The sequence below is a fragment of the Bombus huntii genome, chromosome 10, assembly GCF_024542735.1.
Source record: "Bombus huntii isolate Logan2020A chromosome 10, iyBomHunt1.1, whole genome shotgun sequence".
Taxonomy (NCBI): Eukaryota; Metazoa; Arthropoda; class Insecta; order Hymenoptera; family Apidae; genus Bombus; species Bombus huntii.
In genome coordinates this window covers 4,802,794-4,823,044 of record NC_066247.1, presented here as the reverse complement: position 1 = coordinate 4,823,044, position 20,251 = coordinate 4,802,794, and the positions used below count along the sequence as shown (strand labels likewise).

General features: G+C 26.3%; 7 protein-coding genes across 10 annotated transcripts; 3 read left to right on the top strand and 4 right to left on the bottom strand.

Annotated features, from left to right (window-relative positions):
* The first annotated feature begins 84 nt into the window (after positions 1-84).
* On the top strand, positions 85-4,554 carry LOC126870074 (aspartate aminotransferase, cytoplasmic). The gene is made up of 6 exons (XM_050627517.1): positions 85-524; positions 856-1,146; positions 1,217-1,473; positions 1,569-1,846; positions 1,931-2,073; positions 2,160-4,554. Exons 1-6 carry the CDS (start codon positions 413-415, stop codon positions 2,324-2,326), a joined length of 1,248 nt encoding a protein of 415 aa, XP_050483474.1. The 5' UTR covers positions 85-412; the 3' UTR covers positions 2,327-4,554.
* Positions 4,543-5,042, bottom strand: LOC126870125 (small integral membrane protein 8). The gene is made up of 2 exons (XM_050627609.1): positions 4,894-5,042; positions 4,543-4,781 (listed from the first exon to the last, which is right to left on the bottom strand). Exons 1-2 carry the CDS (start codon positions 4,993-4,995, stop codon positions 4,623-4,625), a joined length of 261 nt encoding a protein of 86 aa, XP_050483566.1. The 5' UTR covers positions 4,996-5,042; the 3' UTR covers positions 4,543-4,622.
* LOC126870108 (U3 small nucleolar ribonucleoprotein protein IMP3) lies at positions 5,016-6,259 on the top strand. Its single transcript, XM_050627576.1, has 4 exons — positions 5,016-5,329; positions 5,415-5,729; positions 5,833-5,905; positions 5,991-6,259. Exons 1-4 carry the CDS (start codon positions 5,154-5,156, stop codon positions 6,012-6,014), a joined length of 588 nt encoding a protein of 195 aa, XP_050483533.1. The 5' UTR covers positions 5,016-5,153; the 3' UTR covers positions 6,015-6,259.
* A 19-nt stretch (positions 6,260-6,278) lies between these two features.
* On the bottom strand, positions 6,279-7,045 carry LOC126870103 (uncharacterized). Its single transcript, XM_050627571.1, has 2 exons — positions 6,647-7,045; positions 6,279-6,527 (listed from the first exon to the last, which is right to left on the bottom strand). Exons 1-2 carry the CDS (start codon positions 7,043-7,045, stop codon positions 6,279-6,281), a joined length of 648 nt encoding a protein of 215 aa, XP_050483528.1.
* Positions 7,046-7,119: 74 nt separating this feature from the next.
* Positions 7,120-16,889, bottom strand: LOC126870056 (phosphoglucomutase). 3 transcript variants are annotated; one of them, XM_050627470.1, is made up of 8 exons: positions 16,003-16,889; positions 12,379-12,658; positions 11,813-12,251; positions 11,540-11,742; positions 11,264-11,465; positions 10,988-11,180; positions 10,712-10,895; positions 7,120-10,627 (listed from the first exon to the last, which is right to left on the bottom strand). In XM_050627470.1, exons 2-8 carry the CDS (start codon positions 12,625-12,627, stop codon positions 10,403-10,405), a joined length of 1,695 nt encoding a protein of 564 aa, XP_050483427.1. In that variant the 5' UTR covers positions 12,628-12,658; positions 16,003-16,889; the 3' UTR covers positions 7,120-10,402. The 3 variants fall into 3 exon arrangements, with proteins under 3 accessions (XP_050483427.1, XP_050483428.1, XP_050483429.1); XM_050627471.1 differs by lacking the exon at positions 16,003-16,889 and adding an exon at positions 13,688-13,826; XM_050627472.1 differs by lacking the exon at positions 16,003-16,889 and adding an exon at positions 12,770-12,788.
* LOC126870060 (sodium-coupled neutral amino acid transporter 9 homolog) lies at positions 14,182-18,997 on the top strand. 2 transcript variants are annotated; one of them, XM_050627482.1, is made up of 11 exons: positions 14,182-14,281; positions 14,412-14,623; positions 14,758-14,926; positions 15,246-15,304; positions 16,956-17,113; positions 17,187-17,351; positions 17,419-17,472; positions 17,537-17,716; positions 17,803-18,005; positions 18,077-18,181; positions 18,264-18,997. In XM_050627482.1, exons 2-11 carry the CDS (start codon positions 14,457-14,459, stop codon positions 18,669-18,671), a joined length of 1,668 nt encoding a protein of 555 aa, XP_050483439.1. In that variant the 5' UTR covers positions 14,182-14,281; positions 14,412-14,456; the 3' UTR covers positions 18,672-18,997. The 2 variants fall into 2 exon arrangements, with proteins under 2 accessions (XP_050483439.1, XP_050483440.1); XM_050627483.1 differs by having other exon boundaries at positions 14,374-14,623.
* LOC126870104 (ATP synthase subunit C lysine N-methyltransferase) lies at positions 18,830-20,085 on the bottom strand. The gene is made up of 5 exons (XM_050627572.1): positions 19,930-20,085; positions 19,720-19,821; positions 19,469-19,641; positions 19,204-19,392; positions 18,830-19,133 (listed from the first exon to the last, which is right to left on the bottom strand). The coding sequence occupies exons 1-5, from the start codon at positions 19,931-19,933 to the stop codon at positions 18,978-18,980; spliced, it is 624 nt and encodes a 207-aa protein (XP_050483529.1). The 5' UTR covers positions 19,934-20,085; the 3' UTR covers positions 18,830-18,977.
* Between the last annotated feature and the right edge of the window lie 166 nt (positions 20,086-20,251).

The window sequence follows — 20,251 nt, the reverse complement described above, 5'->3', positions numbered from 1 at the left end:
TATATCTACAGTTTATAATTACGACTATGTATAATTTATTTATATATTTTAAAGTATTTATCTTATATTTCGAAAATAAAATTTGTACATAGAATATAATTGGTGTGTATGAATACATGTTAAACATCACATCTGTTAAATATCACGTACAAGGTCAATTTAAATTCATTAGCGCCAGAAATTCATGCAGTTGTTGTATTATGTCATATTTTATAACATTAAACGTGGATCTTTGAAATTTACTATTATTCGTAATATCTAAGATTACAAATCAAATAACGTTGCCCACACACAGTGATTATAAAAGATTTGTAAATGTGTTTGTTATTCCATATAAATTGACAGTCAGATTAACGTTCATTTTACATCGTTGCATAGACAACCGATCATCCGATATTTAAACGTTCCGAAGATGAATACGAGATTCAGTGGATTAAAATTAGGACCTCCGATAGAAGTTTTTGCGCTTCATAAAGCATTCATAGAAGATGCTTATGAAAAAAAAGTGAATTTATCTATAGGAGGTATGTTGCATATATTTCATTTCATATTTGGTATCGTAGAGAGCAAACGTAAATATAACACAAATTTTCTTTAATAATTTAAAAAACAAACATTTGAAATATCTATGAAATGTCAACCTTTGTGATGAAATGTTTTTGTATTTCTTTCATATTGTAATGAATCTGCTTTTGGATGACCTCCAGAATATCTGATGATTACATAACGTATTTCACAAATATGAATGTATAGCTGTAATAAGATTTAATCGTTATTTAAGCAATGAACAATGATACGAGATTATTAAATAAGTTGAAATAATTCTCGAAAATTATGATAAATTTATATTTACAGCTTATCGTACATCTGAAGGAAAACCTTGGGTATTACCAGTTGTTCGAAAAGTGGAAAAATCATTAGCTGCAGATGAATTGCAAAACCATGAATATCTTCCAGTCTTGGGATTGGATGCTTTTAGCCAAGCAGCAACAAGAATGTTGTTGGGTGCGGATTCTCCTATTATTGCACAAGGTCGTGCTTTTGGCATTCAAACATTATCTGGTACTGGAGGATTACGTATTATAGCTGAATTTTTAAGTCATGTTCTACACTATGATACCTTTTATTATAGTAAACCAACTTGGGGTAAGTGTCAACAGATTTTTCAAAAAATAAAATAAACATTCACTCTATTTAACATATATTACATATATAGAGAATCATAAACTTGTGTTCGTAAATGGAGGGTTTAAGAAAGCATGTGAATATACATATTGGAATCCAGAAACTCGTAGTGTTGATATAGAAGGTATGCTTAAAGACCTTAGAGATGCTCCAGAAAATGCTGTAATTATTCTCCATACATGTGCACATAATCCTACCGGATGTGATCCAACTCCTGAGCAATGGGCCAAGATAGGAGATGTAATAAAAGAGAAAAAACTTTTCCCAGTTTTTGATACTGCTTATCAGGTATTATAAATAATGTATATTATTCTCTATTTTTAGAATAGAATAATTTTAAGAGTAATATAAAAGAAATAATTTTAAAAAAGATTTTATTGTAGGGTTTTGCAACTGGTGATTTAGATAAAGATGCATATGCAGTAAGATTATTTGCAGAACGTGGAATAGAATTCATGTGTTCACAAAGCTTTGCCAAAAATTTTGGCTTGTACAATGAAAGAGTTGGAAATATGGTAGTTGTTATGTCTAATACAAAAGAATTAGCCCAGGTTAAGTCTCAGTTAACTTTGATTGTTCGAGGGATGTATAGTAATCCACCTAATCATGGAGCAAGAATAGTTGCAACTGTGTTGCAGAATCCAGACCTCTATAAACAATGGTATGGTGTAAAGGATAAAATTAATTTAATTCGTTTTACAATACATGTTTAAAATTTCTAAATTGAAATATCAAAATATTTCAGGAAAGATCATATTCTCACAATGTCCAAAAGAATAAAGGAAATGCGAATGAGTTTGTATCAAAGATTGGTTCAGAAAGGAACTCCAGGTAATTGGGAACATATTACTCAACAAATTGGGATGTTTTCTTATACAGGTCTTACAGGTAAGTACTCAATGAAACCATTTTGTCACATTTATTCTATATCTCATCATTATCTTACTAATGACTCTTACTAATCATCATTTCAGAGAGACAAGTTGAGTGTTTAATTAATAATTACCATATCTATATGTTGCGAAGCGGTAGAATAAATATATGTGGACTCAATGAATCTAACTTAGATTATGTGGCAAGTGCGATTTATGAGACTGTTCTACTGTATCCACAAAATAAGGAAAGTTGTTCATGCAAGTAGAAGGTTGGATGATTAGATATCGTATCATAATAAGTATAAATTGTTATTGGAGTATTGAGAAGATCGTTAAAATATGGCAATATTTTATATGCATTGAAGTTATATTGGAATTATAAAAATATACTATATCGGTATCTTTTGTTACGTTTTTGTTATCATTTTACCGCTTAATATGATTCATTACAATGTTTATTTAGTCAAAAATTTCTCTATCTCAAAAAATTTTATTGTTTATACATTTATAAATTGTAAATTTTATTTCATACAGAAATTGAACCATTTTGTTAGAAATCGCCTTGTCTATGAAAGTACAAAGTATCAACAAAGTATTATGAATTGCCAAATTTTAATACATGTGTTAGTGCAATCGCTTATTATTAAAATAATTTTCATTGAGCTTAATAGTTTGTAGGGAAATATGAAATATTTACAATAGAAGTTCATTTTGATATAAATGATTTTTTAATGCATTTTACAATCTTCATATAATTAAAAAGCTCATTAATAAGCTCTGCTTTCAAATAATGTTATTCTTTAAATAATATGAACAAGAGTTTTTTAAAACCCTTGTTAAAGAGATGGTTACAAATCATGTACACTACATAGAAAACCAAAGTTTGAAATTATCATATGTAACAATAATCTTGTAAATAATTTCAGAACTATATATACATATACACATCATATCAGTGATATTGTTAGTAAATGAGACCAAATTTTTAAAACTACCTTACATTCTAAGTAATTATCCTTATTATAGATAAAAATGGAAATATTTCTTACATATTTCCAAGGATATTTTTTAAACACAATTTTTCTATCAACGAGTATGCATTATAAGATATTATCTTTATATAGTATCTTATATTCAGTACATACCATATCTTTAACAATAAATTAATATATATAAATACAATTTATTAACGAAAATATTGATGACTGATAAAAACTTAAAATCTAAAAATAACAATAACAGAGCTTCTGTTATTTTAATAATAAGCGGTTTATTTACAGAAATTAATATCCGAAATTATTAAAACTCAATGCAATCTATTATTACAGTTAGTTCCTGTTTACTATCTTGTTCTATTATGGTTTTCCATGCTCTATAAAAGGAAATTGAAACACTATATTTTTTGTATGTAGAATTGAAATCAGTTGTATTCTTATAGTAAATATCTATAAGAAATGAATATAAGAAACAAAGAAATGCTGTAGAAAAAGTATATAACTTCCGTTTAATATAGATGCTATAACCTCTTGTGCTATATAAGAAGTAGAATGTATTTTTTGTATACTAAATGCTTCCAGTAGTCTAAAACTTATACAACTTGTAAAATAGAGATTTCAACAGAAATCGATAAAGCATATAATTAGTGTATCATAATAATGTTCTGTATTTCACTTCCAAGTATTTTAAAAAATTTTGATTTTTAAAATTCAGTGCATGTAATAAATTTTCTAAAATTTCTATATATTATACATAATGCATTTAATATTTATAAATCAAATAAAAAAAATTATATACATTTGTAATATTTACATATAAATCAATATATATATATATATATATACACTTAAAAATACATACATATATTTTTAGTACACATTGTTATGTAATTTAAGCTTCGAACTCATCTTGTTCAAGAATCTGAACCAAACTCAGAACTCTTAAATTTTCGTACAAATTATAATGGGGTATGGTAGAATGAACATAATTAATTTTAGGATTTTGTTCCATAGCATCTATTCTTTCTAGCATATTTTGAAATATGTATATCTAGATGATATTTTTCTGCATTCGTTGTAGCATCATAATTGTATGTATACAAATTGTTCATTGTAGCATACCTAACTGTATTTCAAATTTTGAACTATCTTATATATACTGCCAAAATAACTTGAATATGCAATGAGAAAGTTAATTTTCTATGTATTTATATAAAATAAATGTAATACAGAAAGCAACTCATATTTTATAAAAACAATATATAATTTTGATGAACTTATAAATACTACCAAATAATATTACACTAATGTACATTTATATGAGTTTTAAATTTTAAATATAATAAGAATTGAAAAATATAAATGTTTCAGCAGACTACTTTTAACAGGGGATATTAAATTGTTAAGTACATTTGTTTACATATCACTGAAATGTACACAGAAAAGGAGTAATAACTAATTAGCAATTAGTATTGAAATAAAATATATATAAATAATAATTGTGTATTTTATTTAATGTAAATTCTTAAACATATAATTGTTATTAATTCATATAAAATGTAGCAAATTACATTGTCCACTTTGATGTTTTTTTTTTTAAATTAATTGACCCATCAGATGTAACTGCAGGATAATGATTTGTATTATCAGAATTATGTCGCATATAAGCCATATATCCTATACAACTAAACATTGCAATAGCTCCAAAAATCATTACCACTTTATTCTGGAAAATAAATTTAATTATTCTAATTTTATTACAATATATATTTATATTCAATTAGTCATATTGGTTTTTATAATTCCATTAATATTTTTAATTTTTGGAGTAATCTTACCGGCTTAACATATAATTCGTAATTAATTGCACGAAATAACATTGTACTCTTCAAGGAGCGTAAGCCATCTCCAGGCTCTGCTTTATGATTTTTCTTATCCATTATTAATTATTATGTCATAAAACTTAACAAATATCAGTTTTAATTCTTAATTAATACATCTAACCTTTTTAATCACTGAATAAAAGGGAATATATCTGGCCTCCTTTTATATGAACTTCTAACCTCTCTATAAAAACAAAATGTATTCGTGATGTCCTATGCGTGGTAGTTATAACAATTGCTTGATCGCAATAATCATGGTACGAAAATTAAAATATCACGAACAGAAGTTGCTGAAAAAGGTTGATTTTATATCATGGGAAGCAGATAATAATCTACATGAAGTGAAGATTTTGAAACGTTATCGAATACAAAAAAGGGAAGATTATACGAAGTAAGTCCATTGTTACATTACTAATTAAATAACGATTGTACTATATTCTTACGTTAAACAAATAATAAATTTTTAATTATTTCAGGTATAATATGCTATCACGGGAAATTCGTGAATTAGGGAAAAAAATTAAAGAAATTGATGCAGATCATCCATTTCGAATAGAGCAGAGTGCATTATTGTTGGAAAAGTTATATATAATGGGACTTATAAATACAAAATGGGATTTGTCACTAACACAAAACGTGAGTGCAAGTTCGTTTTGCAGAAGACGACTGCCAGTTATTATGGTACGAAATAAAATGAGTCAAAATTTAAAGATTGCAACACAATTAATAGAACAGGGTCATGTTAGAGTTGGCGTAGAAGTTGTAAAAGATCCAGCATTTCTGGTAACAAGGTATTAAATATAAATATTTTTTAATAATATAAATAAACAAAATAAAGCAATCAGCCCATAATTGACATATGTGACAATAATTCTTGTAAATATTATTTTCTAGGAATTTAGAAGATTTTGTTACTTGGGTAGATACGTCTGCTATTAAGAAACATGTATTGGAATACAATGATGCTGTAAGTAATAAATCCATATTTTATAATATTTTATATTTACTTAGATTTAACATATTCATTTACTTTATGTATTGTTCTGTTACAGAGAGATGATTTTGATATGGCATAAATCTAGTAAAGATATTAAAACCAAAATTTCTTAATTCTAATAACTACTATTAAAATTCTCATACGTAAAAAATAATTATATGTTCAATAAATCATTTAATTAATACCTATAGAACTTAATTGTCCTTAAGAACTGCTTTCTGACATTTTTGAGATTGTTTCATATGAATTTTTTGAAATATAACTTCACGCATTGTATCCATGTAATTACTAAAAAGAAACAATAAATTAAGAACTTTGAAAATATTCGTATATCACTAATTACTTACCAAAGATATAATATTGATTTCATAGCTTTTAGTATCTTTTTACGATGACCTAGAATATCTTTTATAATATAATCATCATTACTAGATGATACATATTTTATTGATGAATTTTTCTTTGTAAGTTTTAATATTTTTGTTTTTGGCATTTCACAATTAAATCTATCATCCAAATTATTTTTCGCCAATATGAAAGGTTTATTTTTATCATCAGATAAGGTAATATAATTCTCTTTTCTTTTAGAATCCTAATTAATGCATGTTGCGTTATTAGAAATTATGTTATTGTTTAAATTATTTTTTAATTTTAAACATTTAACTATAATAAATATTTATAACTATAACTATAATAAATATTTATATTTACTTTACGTAATAATTCGATATATTTTATCTTTTTAGTTACAGAGTAGTCGGTTTTGTTGTCATTATTATTGTTAGTTTCTTGTTTTCTATATGTATGCAGTTCCATTGGTATCACCGAATTTTTAGTAGGATTGTTGTTATTTTTAACAAAAGTTTTTTCTTTAATATCCGACGTATATTCATTTACATTCCCAGTTTCTTCAGTTATCGTATCGATATGTTCTATAATGTCTTCATCTTTTTCAATTTGTGATATTATATTATTTTCATCATTTAATTCATGAAAAGATGGTATTCCGATACTACATATAGATTGGAAGAGAGAATTGCAAGAAGAACAAAAACTAGAGTATTTTTCGTTAACATTTTCGTCTTCTATAATATTAAAAGAATTCTCCATTTTAGATCCCAAATCATATCGAACCGGAAATGAAAACGTTTAAAAAGGAAGCAATTTTATGTAATAATAATATATTCGTTTAGTAAAGATTGATTTATTAAAAATCATATTGATCGCATCACAAGGTATAAATTGTGAAATTTTTAATTATTCAATTTCAAATACATCCATATTTTTATTCAAGTTCAGGCTGTTTATGTTCTAGTATGCCATAAAAAAACTTTGTTTTAACAACGAACAACGCACGTATTTCATTATACAGAACTTACAGAAATAATATACCGCGTTTTAAGTGATAGATACCGTTTAAAAACATCTCTTATACTGGCGTTTGCTATTTATCATCGATTAAATAAGTATTATTTGTAAAAATATGGGTATTAATTACATAATTTTTCAAATAAAAGAGATGTTAGTAAACGAAAAAAATCCATACGATAATTTGACAATTAATAACTTTGCTTGTTTAAAATCTAAGATCACGTGTTTATGGAGAACCACTCATTCATATACCTACAATGAATAATTAGTATTTCAATATGATATACATGTTACATGTTAATTTACATTAAAATCGGCAGTCATTGCTGGTCTCTATGACACATTACCATATTACATATTCATGTTACATCATAAAATATGAGAAGTTTTTTATCTAAAAAGTAACTCAGTTATATTCGATAGGGTAGTTACATGTTAATTATATTTCAATTTTGTTGTATTAGACTTTTTTCTTATTTACTTTAATGTATTGCTATTCATTATCAGTAATCAATGCTATGCAAATTAATAATGAAATGGCAAAGATGTGGAGTATAAATGAATTACTTTTCTTTTCACATATTTCTGTGACATAACTATGAAATAGAATGGGCGTTGCGTCGACTCAGGTCCCCAAGTATTCTCCCTCTTCCTTCAACTATTTACAAAATTCTTTTTGAAATTTTCTCAAAAAGTGCTGCAGTTACAATGTGTTCAAAATTTTCACCAATATATCAATACAGTATCATAATTTCATTTTATGGATACATTCCATTTCCATAAATATGTATTGCTGCATACTGCCATTACTTAAAACTTTATATGCAAATGTGAATAAATGTACGTAAGATGAATGATACACTTTTCATGAATATTTGATACCTTCATAAATTAAAATTTCAGAATCAGGTTTCAACAATGTTTTCGATTTCATACTTTCGTTTCCATCGCGAATATAATATTTGAAAACAGAAAAATAAAATAAAACACTTGAAAATATTACATTAATAGAAGTAACGCATACAGAATTATCGTTGCTTTTTTTTATCATAAGATATATAATATCTTTTCAATTGATCGTATCAGTTATAAATTTTGGCTACATGTACCAATTAACATTTTTATACTTTCCTCGCATTTACCACTTATACTTTCACAATCTTATTATTGATTTTACTTTTACAAATTTTTAGGCATATCCTATTCTATCAATTAATTTTAATAAGATATTCGGCATATTTTACAAAATTGTAAAATAAAACAGATTTATATAAAAATCATTTATATACCCATTTAATGTAATATTGTTAAAAATTATATTTATTCCACATCATTAACATGATATTATTATAATGTACCGAATACCTTATTGGCAGAAATTTTCAATCTACAATAATATATTCATAATTTCAAATTTCGTTAATTTCAAATTTCAAAATTCGTCATGATATCGAAAAATATCTCTTTCATGATTATTTGAAATTTGAAACAGCACTTTCTACACGCATCCCTGCTTTTTGTTTAATTTATCAATTTGTATATCATTTTATAATTAAAGGATAGAACAAAAAATGTATATCATAATTATTTTGTTTACACTATATAAATAAGTAAGAGATAGAACTAAATGATTATATTAGACAATATTTGAAATAATTATCAATATAAAGAATGGCTAGTAAAAATATACAGCAATAACGTAAAAAGCTAATAACATTTTTCATTGAACGAAATTGGTATTTATATACAAAACTAAATATTTAAAAAATATTTACTTTTGAGATTTAATGTTTGTATCTTTTAAGCATTTTTACATAGAAAGAATTTTACAATATAGAATTTTGATAAATCAATTATAGATAATAAAAAATAAGTTACATGTTTTTAATATATTTTGTTGAAAATAAATGTTCTGTTTGATTATAAAAATTAACATTTTACAATTATTTACATCTTCACGTGTAACTTATATTGGATACAACTGTTTTTAAATAAAGTATTTTACATAAATTTTGTTATATCCTGTGCCTCCATTTACATAAATTAGATCCAAATAATAGAAATCATTTTTCTATTTTATAGTATTACAAAAACAATATTATGAAATTTATAACAAACTTCAAATCCTACTTCATTAAAACGAGCAACCGCCATCCTATTAAAAAAACGATCATAAAACAAATTAAAACATAGTTAAAAATGAATAATATAACATACTACTTTCAATTACGATTGAAGTTATATTTTTTTGTTAACCCCTCGATAAAAATTGTACAATGTCATATACCCAGATTCTTTATTACTTTACACATAAAAAGATTCAATCCTAAATATATTTAATATTTTTTATAATATAAAACAATTCTGTTGTAAAAGTAATATTTAATGTAACGTACAAATTATCATTAAGCGAACATTTTTTTATAAATTTATGCAACATTATACAAATAACGAAGGGTTAAACTATTTCCATCTTTATGCATGCTTGAACACCTTTGGCAAACAGTTCCACGTATAAAGATACGCGTGATCTTAGATTTATTACTGACTATACATTCTTTTAGATTTTTCTACACATAAGTATATTTTTGTTTTAGTAAACTATTTTTGAATATAACAACCATATCAAAGATTTTTATAGTCAAATGAAAATTTGAAAAATTTTATATAAAAAAGTATGAAATACGCTGCCGTTCATTTTTATAATATTGGGTGTTTTGTTAAGCTATTTAATATTTAATAGTTGTACGCGCGACATTATGAATTATATCATTAAAACTTTTTTTGTAGTATTTTATGATTAAAACAAGTTCCATTACTACGATGAATATTCGAATATTTCATATCGAAATCATAAAAATATTACTGAATATTATTTCAATTCTATCTATATATTATACAATTTTAGGAAAAATGTTATCGAACTTGTGATTCACGTATTTATGCAACGATCTTTTGCGTAATAATTGCAATTCATAATGTCATTATACAAGGCATGACATTTCTCTTATTTAAGTTGCTTATAATGTAAAACAATCTCTTTTTTCTTTGTTTTATATATCTTTGTTAACGATAAACGATCAAGAATCATTAGTATTATGTAATCACGGTTGGTACATCACGACCAGTAAATTCTCGTAATTTACTTATCTCTAACGCAATAGTAACCAACGGTTTAAGAATGTCTTGAGCATCTTTGTTTAAAGATGCTGTATCATCTTCATAGCTATCAACATACACACGAATAGTAGCTCCAGAACTTCCCGTACCAGATAAACGGTAAATTATACGGGAACCATCTTGGAATAAAATTCTTAATCCCTGTTATATAAAATTGCATAGTAACCTATACTGTCATGATATATTGTTACTTTATGTGGAATTTGTAGAATCATAATACAATACCTGCTTATTAGCTTGGCTTCCATCAATAGGATCTATATAAGAATAATTGTCACCTAATTTTACAACATATGTTTTCCCTTCAGATGTTAATTTTGAACCCACAAACCCAGGTTTCTCCATTTCTGATTCAATGTGTTGCATCATTTTGTTTGCTGCTTCAGAATCACAATTTTCATAGTCATATCTGGTTCATATAGTATAAAATTATAAAATTAGAACATAATTTACGAAACAGAGTACAACAATTAATCATATACAATATAATAAAAATAATACCTTGTAAAGAAGTTCCTCCCATATATCTGCCAGTGATTTAATAATATATCTTCTACGGACTTCCCAAGACTTGCAATTACACTAAGCCATGCAAGAGAGGCCCATATTCCATCTTTTTCACGAATATGATCCGAACCCGTGCCAAAACTTTCCTCTCCACAAAGTGATAGATGACCAGCATCCATTAAATTACCTAATAACATAACATTATTAATAAAATATAATTTTATGTGTTTAAAATATACTGTAAAAACATATGCAAAAATTAATATGTACCAAAATATTTCCAGCCTGTGGGTACTTCATAAAGTTTAACACCAGTTTTTGCTGCAACTCTATCTATAGCAGCACCTGTTGGCATAGATCTAGCATATCCTTTAATACCAGTCTTTTTAAAATATGGTATTGAATTTAAGTTAGCAGCTAATACAGCTAATGAATCAGAAGGTGTAACAAAGAAAGCATTTTTGCCTAGTATCTGCAAAGACATTGAGCATAAATTTGCATTTTTCATGCTAGTTATTTTCTATACCAAATAAATATTTTATTTACCATATTTCTGTCTCCATCCCCATCAAAAGCAGCACCAAAGTCATATGGACCATTTTTCATAGCATTTACTAAATCTTTGGCATATGTTAAATTTGGATCAGGATGAAGCCCACCAAAATCTTCTAATGGAATTGCATTAACAGTACTTGAATCATCGACACCTAATTCATTACTAAATATTCGTTTTACATATGGACCAGTAACTAGAAATGATTAACTATTATTTAACAAATGTATCAAAGAATTAAATTTATTAATATAACTTTTACATACCTCCATTCATTGAATTGATAAGAACTTTAAAAGGAGGACGATTGTTACTTCCTTGTAATAATGTTTTAATACTAGAAAAGTCAAAGATATTTTTCATATGTTCTAAGTAATCATTCACAGAATCTATTATGTCTATTGTAAATGGATTTCCATCCACCTGAATTGTAGTACTTTGTATCTTGTCTATATCTATGGTTATATCAGGTATAATTTTATAATTCTTGAGCACTTTAGTAATCTCATAAATCTTATTTGTGACATTATCTGGAGCAGGACCACCATTTTCGCAGTTAAACTTAATGCCAAAGTCAGCATTGGGTCCACCAGGATTGTGAGATGCTGTTAGAACAATTCCTCCTAGAGTTTTGTATTTTCTTATTATAGTAGACACAGCTGGAGTCGAAAGTATCCCATTTTGCCCAATTATTAATCTTTTTACCTAATGCAACAAATAGTCATTTAAAATAATAAATTAAAATAATAAAATTAGAGATAATAGTTTTTTAATAAAATAAAAAAGCATATATATAAATGAACGAAATGTAAATCTAGTTTAAATAAATTACTCCATTTGCTGCAGCAATCCTGATGATCTTTCTAACCACATCTTTTCCATAATATCTTCCATCGCCACCAACAACTAACGTACTTCCAGGCAATTGTTCTTCTAGAGCTTGCAATATTGCTTGAATGAAATTTTCTGTATAATGTTCTTGCATAAATACCCTCACCGCTTTTCGCAATCCGGACGTACCCGGCTTTTGACCATCGTATATTCGGGTTTCTACAATTTTGCTCGACACTGCGTTTGACATCTTTCAAATATTACACTTAATGTGATATCCACTGAAATAAAATGAAATTATTTGTATCTGAACCCAAACAGTAGAGAAAAATCAGATTTGTGAATTTCATAACACGTCCTCGACGCTTGGTAGCAGACTGAACTTTGCCTACCAATGACACACAAGGGCATGGGTCAACCATCTTTAAAACATTGCGCCCGCGCTTTGCCACTTGCTAATAATATTGTCTTTATGAAGAACATAGCTCTTCCAAGCGCGATACACTAATATTCTATACGGTATAAAATTGATAATAGAACATAAACATTTGATAATTTCAATGATTATAATTTATATCGATGTCTTTATTGATTCTAGTAGTAGCTTCCGGATAACGTGAATCCGGAAAATGGGTAAAAATGCTAAATTAAACGAGCCTTATCATTCTCGATTACCTTAAACAAATAAGTTTAAGTTGAGCGCATAAAAACTTCCTTAATAATATTCTCATTTATGAGGAACGATTCATTTAATAATTCTGATCCACGTGAATTTTATTCATATTCTTATTATTATAATTAAATAAAATATATTTATATTATAATATATTTTTTCCTGGGAACCACAATAGATTAAAATATACTACCACCATAACACTTAATTTGCACAAAATATTATATTGTATTTGTGTACTTTGTCTCTGGCAATATTATCCAAGTCGGCTACATTGTTGAGAATTATTTGGCCTATGAAATTTCTTTTATGTTAATCATTCTAAAAGATTTAGTAACGTGGGTTACTGATGACCACGGTAATTAACGTGTCAATAATAATTAATTAAATGCGTGATATTTAAAACTGGATGACTTTTATCTTAATTCTAGAATCTTGCGATTTTTGCTTTAAGATTTCCGTAAAATTATTGATGTATAGACTTGCAAAGAGTACTATAAATTAACAATTATGTTTATCAAATAATTATTTAGTATACTATCGGTACAATAGGTTGATAGACAACATTTAAAAACTTAATTTTTTACATATTAAAATTATAGAGAGCGGATATATATATACACCCACATATACATACACACACACATATATACATCTAACGTTTGCGTAACTCAAAAATGAAGTTTGCTCTTTATATCACAGAAGAAATGAACTACTTTTCCAAATACGTTACATTTAAATTCGTTGTATCTTGTTATTCGGCAATTTTTTTTTCAAAATATACGAAAATGTAGAGAGAAAAGTCGAGTAAAAAGTACACGCACGCGTAGATGATGATTTACTTATTATGATGATCAGCATTAGCGAAGAAAAATAAGGAGGAGGGAGCTTATTATGTCAAGAATGCCTGATATAAGCACGCGATTTTACAAAACAGACGTATAGTTGTTTAAAACAACAGTTCTCCCTAAGTTTCGCTTGTGAAAGCTGTATTATAAATTGTATCATAGGTTGTATCATTGATAGTGTAATCACATAGTATCTCAAAAATAAGTGAAATTTTTTAATTAAATATAAACACATCTTTTGATTAATAATCAACGCTTTTAATATGCCTATACGAATTTTCAGAAATATAATAATATTATAAACAACGAATATAAGCAAAATTTGATTTTCGAAAAGTTTTAGTGTGAAATTTAACATTTGAACACACTGATAAACGTTGCAAGTAAGTCATTTTTATGGTAATTAAATTATCAATTAAAGATAATAAAAAATATAAATAATAAGAAAAATAATTAAAAAAATTAAAAATTGTAGGATAAATGGTTAATAACGCATATATTTTATTTTGATAGTTCCACTTATATGGCGTGCATGTATATGCATAAATTAAATATAACATGTATAGATGTAAAAATGATTGGAAATCTTGTATTATACAGCATGATAGTGGATCTGAAAGTGCACCTTTATTCTCTTCAGGATCTCATACTAGTATAGAACCCAGTATATTTCAAGATTCTGAAACCAGTGATTTAGACTGCACTCCTACAAATAGCTATTTCAAGTACCAATTTTTTCTTACTATCCTTTAACAATACTTCTTTTCATTATAAATGAAATAACATTACTTTTTCTGCTAAGTATCATTTTTAATATTATTATTAATAATAATCGCTTATTATAGTCAATTTTTCATAGGTATGGTAGTTTAGAAAGTTGTAGTCACCATTCTAACATTACTGTAGTACCAAAGAGACCACCACCCCTTGCTGAAAATCATACTTTAGTTACACCTTTAGTATTAAACACTTCCTCCTCCTTAAACGTAAGACAAGACAGATGTTATGAAATCCATAATACTGATCTGGTGAGAACACCACAAACAATATAAAATTGCATGTTTCAATATATAATATTTATATCAAGGTTGGATACTTTGAAATAAAAGGAATAATATAGAATAATATAGAAAGAAATAATATTCATTATCTTTAGTTAAATTCTACTGCAATCATAAAATTCTACTTAGTACAAACATATTCTCACTTAAAATTTTTACTGATACTGAAATAGTTGTGAGAACTTATTGTAACATTTCTATTTTGTTAAATATATAGTAACATAAATACGAACAGCTATGTTAAATAAATTATAAATGAATTGTTATCTTAATTTTATTGCAATAGGAAGCTGAGGAAGCTACATGCAAGGATATTAAATCAAAACAAAGCTCTGTAGTCACAATGTAAGTAACAACATAATATCTAGTTCTTAATATCCAATGTTTTTTCGATATACTATTATGCAAAAATGTTTCTAAAATCTCATGCTTCACATGATTATCAATCAGCAAAAGAAAATTTTTGTTAATGTTGTTCTTGCATTAATAAATTTAGCATCAATAGTATAATATAGTATTAATTATAAATTATTATCAGCTATCATGTTATCATCAAGAAAGGGTTCTGGGTCAATTCTCTTAGTACAGTGTTCAGAAATCTAATCACATTCATAAATTTTTTGTTATCTCTTTGTAGTCGTATTTTTAGTAGGTTGATGATGAGAGAAAAATGAAATCTTGCATCAGAAATGCCTGTATGCATTTTGAACATGGAAGACTAACTTGTTTCTTATAAGCAATATATCATTTCCATCATCTTTCACCTCTCGTTTGATACATGCATATAAAAAGTAACTTGTATTTACAATAACATTTTTATGCTTTTTTATTACATATTGTTTGTGATCTTTTCTCTTCATTCACTAAATCTTCAATATAGCTCTGCAAATTAAAATTATGAACTCAAAATGTGAAAGCAAACAAAAAAATGTTTAATTAGGACAATATATTTAAACATCATCCGTTCTATAAATAATTCTTGACAAGTTAGATATTTCATTGTTATAAACTATTATTACATACATCATATTAAGAAAACTTACCTATATAAATCGAAATTCCTTTCGCTAAGTTTCGTCAAAATAAGATCTCAAAGGATATTAAACTTGTTTTCATGATATTAATTTCCACTACTATTTATATAATGTTTCAATTAATGTTTAAAATCATATACACCATCGTTCGTTCTCACATCTTAAAAGCACGCACCTAATGCAGTAGCATAATAGAACAAAGAAACTTTAAATTATACATATTGATATGTTGCCTTTCTTCCATTTTAAATAAACAAAAAAGAGGGAAGAAGAATGTAAAAGATCAAAGCGGATGCATGATTTTAAGATATGAAAACGAAAGAGTATCAAACTAACATGGTTAACAGTCGCTCACGTTTCGACCACCATCGGGTGGTTGTGACGACGACGACTACACAGTATACTCACATTAGAAGGGGTTAGTGCTCCGTCGGTTGCCTGGGCAACAGACGGCCACCCGAAAGGTCAATGCTCGTAGCTGGTACCTAAGAAGAATAACAAGGGAACCATATGAGATGCTATGATTGAATATTGATGAACATTAATACTAAAATTATCAAAATTCTCAAAATGACCAATTCACAAAAATTATATAAATTTACAGAAGGAATTTTCTTATAATCTTCTGTAAAATTTCCTGGCAATATACATATATCATTTTAGCCATTGGTAGTTCCAATATTAACTTAAACAATATTTACTACACTATAACCTAAATAAAGAATAAAAAGTTATGCAATTTATTTATAAGCACAACCAACACTATCATAACAAAATTTTAGATCATTAACCTACATATATTTTTCTTAATTTTTTTTGTAACTACAACTTTCCATTTTTTAACTTTTAAATACCTGTTTTTTTCTTTTTATATATTTTATATGACAGATTAAGTTAATAATTAATAGGAATCTTTAAAGAATATTATTTATTTGTAACTATATAATTTCATATCTTTATAGATTTTCAATTTGGAACACAATATTAGGCTCCTCCTTATTAACAATACCATGGGGTATTCAAATGGCTGGTTTCTTTCCTGGTATTATTCTAATACTTGTGATGAGTGGTTTATGTCTATATACTGCTTATTGTCTCCTACTTGTACATAAATATTATGGTACAAAATATTTAATTCTTTTTGTTTAGGGAAACTAATACAATAATATGTTTACAATAATTTAATGTTTTAGGTGGGCAAAAAGGAATAGAAGTAATTCAATTATGTCGGATATATCTTAACAAGTGGGCAGAATATGTTGCCAAAGCTTTTAGCATTACAGTTTTAATAGGTGCAACTATAGCTTACTGGGTTCTAATGTCTAATTTCTTATATAATACTGTCAATTTCATATATGGTAAATGTGCATAAATCTTTGCTTTTTATGTAAAGTTCATTAGAAAAATTGAATATTTTTTTTATAGATAGTTTAGTATCCCAGTACTATACAAATGATAATATTTCATACACATCAGAAGGTAAGTATATTTTATTCATGATATATATTGAAAGATTAATATCAATTATTTATTTTAATTCTAGTACTATGCCCAAAAAGAATAATCTATAATAGCACAAATTTAATAATTCATGATTATACATATAATACTTTGGAACCAGTTTGGGATCTGTATAAAACAGTTCCTATTTTCCTTGGTTTATTAATATTTCCGTTTTTAAATTTTAATAGTCCCACCTTTTTTACAAAATTTAATTCTCTTGGTATGTATACAAATGATTTCTAAATTTAATATTTTTTTAAGTCACATTTGATTTATAAAATTATGATTTTTTTGTATGTGTCATAGGAACCATGTCAATCATATATTTAATTACCTTTGTTTTGATTAAATCGTACTCATGGGGTATTAATATGAATGAAATAGAGTGGAACATAAGTTGGACGTTGAAATTTTCATTTCCTGCACTTTCTGGGATGTTAGCATTGTCGTTTTTCATTCACAACATTATAATTACTGTGATGCAGAATAATCATGATCAAAGTAAAAATGTAAATAATTTTACTTCCTTCTTCGCATAAATATAATTAAACTACTGAAAAGTTTTATCTTTTAATTACAGGGAAGAGATCTTTCAATAGCCTATCTATTGGTTACTCTAACTTATATTATAGTAGGTGTAGTATTTTATGTATGTTTTCCGCTGAACAAATCATGCATTGAAGATGTAAGTAAAATATTAAATTAAGCATCAAAGTATAATACTTTTAGGAAAGAAAATAACAAGTAAAATTGAATCTTTTTTACAGAATTTGTTGAATAATTTTCAAAAATGGAATGGATTAACAGTAGGTGCTCGAATTGTTCTTCTTTTCCAATTATTAACCGTTTACCCGTTACTTGCGTACATGTTACGTGTTCAATTACTTACATCAACGTGTAAGACATTTAATACAGGCTGTGTTATTCTAGTTAACGTTATTTTGGTATCTATATGCATTTTATTTGCAGTGTTTGTACCATATATTGGTACAATAATACGATATACAGGTGCCTTAAGTGGTTTTATTTATGTTTTTACTTTACCAAGTTTATTATACTTGGCAATTTTGAAACAACAAAAAAAATTGACAATATTTTCTACACTTTTACATACAAGTATTCCAATATTTGGATTTTTAAATTTATTAGCTCAATTTTTCATTGCAGAATATTAAAAATGTTGAAACTTAAATTTGAAAAATTCCTAGTATTACAATACAGCTAAACAAATGAATAATTACGAAGTTGAAAATGTGTATGAACATAATTATGCTTGTTGCATAAATGTAAAATATCTAATTAATTGATAGGAATGCATATAGATATTAACATATAAATTTTATAAAACAAAAAGCTTATTTATTCGTTAGTCTGTCATTATCTACTTATGATATGTATCATGATTTATACAGAGTAATTTATTTATAATTACGCAATATTTACAATGTTTATAAATATTTTGAAATTCATATCTAATTATACTATTTTAAACTTTTTGAAATCTTGTATATCCAAACTGTATCAACACCTTCACCAATTGTTTTTATTTCACTTATAGTAGGAAGTGGAAACCTACAAGCAATTATAACAGCATCTTCTTGTAGCTCTTTAATAAACTTTATTTCAACATCTTTCATCTGAAAATGTATACTACATTAATTACATTGTGCAAGAGAAGCTATATGAAAAATAATATATAAAATTTACCATTTGATCGACACCAAATAACACAACATTATCATACTTTTTTAAGTTATAATTCCATAAATTCTGTTTTATAAATTTTGTCTGTAAAGATGAACTTGTGATTAAAGCTTTTAGTCTAGAGTACCATACTAACCAAGGATTTAATTCAATTCCATGGGCTTTAAATCCTGCTTTTGCTGTCGCAAAGACCTATTTATAAAATTATAGTACTGTATTTGTATTTACTAACAATTCAATATTTACACAATATGAAGACAATATTTACTATACGCCCATCACCACTTCCAAGATCAATCAAAGAACCAGTACGTCCTTCTAAAGCTTGCAATACATTTCTTATTTGCTGAGACGTAGCTGGTACATAAGGCAAACATATTTTGCGAAAGGCAGGACTCACAAATGGAATACATATCACACTAATAGCTGTCGCAATGCCTCCTAAGAGATAATATAAATGAATCACATTTATGGAAGTTAATATAATTACATTTCGTAATATATTTTCTATTATACTACCTGTTATTCCAATAAGATACAAGCCAAGTTTCGATGCCTTTTGCGGTATTTTTTGTGATGGATTGATATTATTAATTATGTCATTTATTTCATTAATCTCTGCTAATTAAATTGACATACAATTAAAATTTGCAAATGTAACATAACATTTGGAAATAAATTTACAAATCTTAAAATTTTATTTTATGATTTGTAATTCATGAATCTTACACATTTTGTATACTTGTATAGTTGTCAGCAATATAAAAATTCTTTATTTACTTTGTAACATACACAAACAGTGCAGTTTGTAACATGCAGTGAAATACTAACCTCAAAACACGTTTGCATACACATTGCGTATCTACCTTGAAACATCACGAACATAGTTATGAAACAAGTTCAATATATTTGGCGCGAATTTTAAACGTTATAAAATTCTAGTGTTTTAATTTATACCAATATAGCTTATACGGAATATTTTTATGTAGATCTTGATATAAAAAGAAAAATCTTTATTATTATTAAATGTTATACTGCTTAAATTTCATCA